Source organism: Phaseolus vulgaris, chromosome 11 (genome assembly GCF_000499845.2).
Source record: "Phaseolus vulgaris cultivar G19833 chromosome 11, P. vulgaris v2.0, whole genome shotgun sequence".
Taxonomy (NCBI): Eukaryota; Viridiplantae; Streptophyta; class Magnoliopsida; order Fabales; family Fabaceae; genus Phaseolus; species Phaseolus vulgaris.
In genome coordinates, this window is record NC_023749.2 from 29,409,049 (window position 1) to 29,413,986 (window position 4,938).

General features: G+C 33.9%; 1 protein-coding gene across 1 annotated transcript; it reads right to left on the reverse strand.

Moving 5' to 3' along the window:
* Nucleotides 1-3,931: 3,931 nt before the first annotated feature.
* LOC137838849 (uncharacterized) lies at nucleotides 3,932-4,904 on the reverse strand. Its single transcript, XM_068648066.1, has 2 exons — nucleotides 4,023-4,904; nucleotides 3,932-3,979 (listed from the first exon to the last, which is right to left on the reverse strand). Exons 1-2 carry the CDS (start codon nucleotides 4,902-4,904, stop codon nucleotides 3,932-3,934), a joined length of 930 nt encoding a protein of 309 aa, XP_068504167.1.
* Between the last annotated feature and the right edge of the window lie 34 nt (nucleotides 4,905-4,938).

Genomic DNA, 4,938 nt, shown 5'->3' on the forward strand with positions numbered 1-4,938 from the left:
TTCTTTAAAGAATTACTATCAAGACTAGTAAAAATAGGGGAATAATCAGAACAATTTTTAACAAAAACCTAGTAAGTACAAGAATCCCATTAATCCAGACACACTCCATTACATAAAGCCATATCCAGTCTTCTATGAACTCTAGAATGGAAGAGGGGGTGAATTGTTTTTGAAAGATTTTCTCAAGTATGGAAGGTAGAGTGAAAGACTATGAAGAATCAATCAATTAGGAAACTGTTCAGCCAAAGAGGAATCTTTTTTTAGTTTGATTCCAGAAAATCAACCAGTTGTTTTTGCGAAACAACCGATTATTTATACCATCAGTTTAGAAAATCAAAGCTAAAGAAGTTTAAAGAGTGTAAGGATAGAGAGAATCACACAAGATATTTATACTGGTTCACTTTTAACCAAGAGCTACATCGAACCACTAAGTATTCACTATGTAATTGTTCCTGTCGATTGACTTTGATTGCCTTCGTACGCCTACGACGATGACACGCCCAATTATCTCTGCCTTCATTCGTGTCTTTCTTCGATCAAACACCTGAAATTGCAAAGACAAAGGGCGCCCTAGAGGTCGTTTGCACTCCGACGCTCAAGTCAGTATTGGGCTAGAAAACACTGAAACTTAGTTGTAAAAAGCTCTGTGTGTAATCTGTGTAAGTGTTGCGTAAAACTTGCGAATCTTATCATGTTTGTTACTGCCCTTTATATACTCTAGGGTTTCCGTTGTTTCCGCTCACCTCAATTAGGGTTACTGAGGGTGTGCCTTAGCGCCGCTATCACCCACTCTTAGAGCAATCTAGCGCATAACGCTCCCTTACTGACGGGATGACCACCTGGGTTCCAACTTGTGCACCTAATCTCTGGGTCTAGGGTCTTGCCTCTACGCACCAGGGTAGTTGAGTTGGAAGAAGAGGCTGAAGCAACCAAGGCCAAGATGGCCATGATGAAGGAGAAGGCCACTAATCAAGAGGTGCAACTTAGCCGGGTGGAGGCTGAACTCACCCAACAAGATGAAGCCTTCAAGAAGACCGAGCCAGAAGTCATCGAGAACGTTGTCGATGCCTACGCTACAGGGTTCGGGGATGCCCTTGCTCAGGTTGCCTGCGTGCATCCTGAGATGGTGATGACTTTTTACGGCAAGTGCACCGCGTTTGTCAAACGTAATAATTGTCCCTAAGGACGGATATCGATCCCACAAGGAACAGTGAATTATCGAGTCCAATAATCGCTAAATATAAAAACAGAACAATTAAAAGAGTTTTGAATTAATTGTGTTGGCACTGATCAATAAGAAAACAAACAAAGAATTAGTTGTTTCAATTGGAAAAATAAGGATTAGTTTCATCTCTCTCACTCTCAAGTATTTTGATTAGCATGTCAATATTAAGTTCTTTGATTGAAATTGATGTCCGTATAAAAATCATTTATATCGATTCCTCGCATATAAAATCCTTAAGAATGTCCCCTAACTATCGATCCCTCGCATAATTATAAGAACAACTTAGAACAAAGCTCAGACGTTTAATAGTAATTAACATTTCAAGTCTATTCCTAGCACTCAAATATGTTAAGTATTGTTGTTTAGGTCCGAACCCTAAAAATACCTCCCGGTCAGATTTAAGATTCTCAATTTGTCACGGAAAATTAAAAGTAAAACAACAATACCAATAATCAATCAAGAACTGAATATTAATATATAAAATATCACCTCAATACATAAGAGTTTGAGCAGATTACTCTCAATCCCAAATGGTAGAATTAGCCACGCATACTTCTATCACCTTCCATTCTCCCAATTGGGTTACAATTCACTCTATGGTGTTTTCCTCTCAATCTGGCACACTAAGGTTGAGCCTCTAGCCCTCTATTTATCCTAGTTTTCTAGGGTTAGGTTGTTTATTGTGTCGCGCTAATGGGCTAAATGATAAAACATAAAAAAATGCCCAATCTTCCTTTGCATCTTTTTCCATTCTGGGACCTTCTATCTTTATCTTTTTAGCTCAAATCATTCATCTTTAATCCAAATCTCCAATCTTCCTTAGAAATCTGCAATTAACACCAAATTTGGGAATAAAATACTCTTATTCAAATAAAGATCATAAAAAATGTAAAAAGGTGTAAATTCATAAATTAGGGATTATTTTATATGTAAATTAGCAATAAATCCTCATAAGTGCCTATATTTTAATATGAAATATTACTGAAATTAGACACTTATCACTCTCTCCAACTTAGAATCTTGCTTGTCCTCAAGCAAAGTAAATGAATATATTTGAATTTAAATATCAAATAGCTTAATTCACTAAACAACAGATCAAATTAGAAACTTATGATGCTTCCAAATTCAAATATAAAAAATTATAGACACAATCAATTTCCAGATCAAATCAAAACAAATAAATGACAATTCATCAAGGAATATCTTCTCATATGCTCACGGGTAAGTGTTTCTCTCTATTTTCACTGAATCATAACAAATCACAGTTGCTTTTCATTTCATCTTCAAATCACAAACATATTAGAAACATGAATATTGAGGTCTTTTACAGGGTTGTAATGAGGCTGGGCTTCCAAAAAATATTGGTTTTTCTTAGATAACAAAATGCACATCTTAAAGAAGAAGAACATACCTACAATTCAATTATAGAGAACATATATGTTATCTAATTACCACTTTCTTTCGATGTCACCTTTTTCCTCATTTTCTTTCTTTTCATGATTTTCATGAAATTTTTTCTATCTTTCTTTTTTTTTATTTCTTTTTCTTCTTCTGTTTCTGTTTTTTTTTTCAATAATAGGAAAAGATTCTTCATATTTTCAACTTTTTGAACTTTCAAAATCAGAACCAACCATTCCCTTTCCTATATGTATTGCATCTATGTTCTCCTTCCTTAGACATGCTAAAGGGTAGAAAATTATATCAATAAAGGTTAAGGTGCAATATTAACAAAAAATTTCTTAGCCCAAAGGGGATATAAAAAAAATTGGAATTCTAATATAAAGGTTGGCTTTTTGGTCCTGGCTCCTAATTAACACAAACAAATGCCTCAATCATCTTCATGATCTTTTATGATGCAACAAAAATAAAAATTAAGCAACCACAACTGTCAATCCATCAGTAAAACTCTCAAAACTGTTTAAGGTTCACACACTCACTTGGTTTAAATGGTCTCATTCCTTTTTGTCTTGTCATTATTTGTCCTAATCAATCATCCTGTTAAATTTTCATGTATCATAATTTTAACTACATTTGAATAGGGATTCAATCATATTTTCTTTTCTAACCTGTGTCTAATTCATCTCACTGTTTAATATCTAAACACAAATTCTTTTTTCCACAATTCAAAATTAATATTCTAGTTCTTTTTAATTTGAAAAAAAATAAACTAGAAAACAAACAAATTAAAACTGAAATTTAGTCAAGAAAGATAATTCAAGACTTAAAATTACCAAACTAATAAAACAGGAAATTTATTCAAAATAAGCAATAAAAACAAACCAAACAAATAAGCAAATAAACAGAAAACAAAATAACCGAAAAATAAAATAAATAAAATAAGAAAAAATCCAAATAACTGAAAAGAAAAGAGAATTAGAGAGATAAAACCATATTTTTGTTCAATCCTCTATTCTTAAGAAGTCATCCAGCATTTTGTTAAAATTTTTATCTACAGTCTTGCTTCATTTGCTGGATCTGCCCCCCTGAATAATAGAACCTGTCCCCAGGTCAAAAATACATAACCTGCAAAATGATTAGGAGGCATATAGGATTTTTTTTTTTATTATTCTTATTTACTTTTCTTTTTTATTTTTTATTTTAAATAAAATCAGCAAAGGTAATAAAACAACATAAAACTAAAATGTGGACTGGGTTGCCTCCCAGTAAGCGCTCGTTTAACGTCATCTAGCTTGACGCCTGTTTATTTCAAGGTGGAATATCTCTGTGATCCATCCTTCTGTACACATTCTTCCCCTGCATTAAAATTTTTAAGACCATTAAAAAGATTTAAAGTTACCTCCTCATCTTGAGTTCTAACTTGAAGTTCTCCTTTGTCGACATCAACTATGATTCTAGCAGTCTTCATGAAGGGTCTTCCAAGTATCAAGGGAACCTCCTCATCTTCTTTCATGTCCATCACAACAAAATCCACAGGAAATATGAATTTATCCACCTTGACGAGAACATCTTCAACCACACCATATGGATACTTGGTTACTTGATTAGCTAACTTTAAAGTCATCTTGGTGGGTTTAATCTCCAAATCACCTATTTTCTTCAGCATTGCCAAAGGAATTATATTTACGCTTGCTCCCAAATCCAATAAAGCATTGGCTACTAATAAAGCACCTATAGACACGGGAAGGTTAAAACTCCCTGGGTCCTTGAATTTTTTAGGCAAGCCTTTTTGAATAATGACATTGTATCTATCCTCCAGCTCTATATTTTTTTCTTCAATATAGCTCCTATTCTTTCGAAATCTTTCAAATGTTGAATCTTGCTTCAAATTTCCTGCAAAATAATTTTTAGGGAGCAATTTATCAAAGAATTTTCTTTCCTTCTCGCTTTTTGAAGGAGAATGAGGATATGATAAATCTTTTTCAAAAACTCCTCTCTCCTTATTTTCACTTTTCTTCTTTATTTTTTCCTCCTCAGTTCTCTCTTTCTCATCTTTTTCTTCTTTTTCAGCCACTACATTATCGCAATGCTCTTTTGAATTGGTTTGCCTATTGACTGAAAACTGGCCACTTTGTTCCTCCACAATTTGTGAAATTTGTTTGGTCAGCTGTCTCATCTGGATCTCTATACTCCTAATCATGGCCATGCTATTGTCCTGCGCTCTCACAATATTGTCCTGCGCGCTCACAATCTTTGTCAGAGCGTCTTCAACTTTATTCATTCTTTCAAGCATGGATGGATCCTCAACTTCAGGT

Excerpts from the sequence above, each read along its gene's own strand:
- LOC137838849 (XM_068648066.1), bottom strand. The coding sequence starts at position 4,904 with ATGAATAAAGTTGAAGACGCTCTGACAAAGATTGTGAGCGCGCAGGAC. Across the intron at positions 3,980-4,022 it reads TTAGAACTCAAGATGAGGAG|GGGAAGAATGTGTACAGAAG; the intron begins GTAACTTTAAAT and ends ATTTTAATGCAG.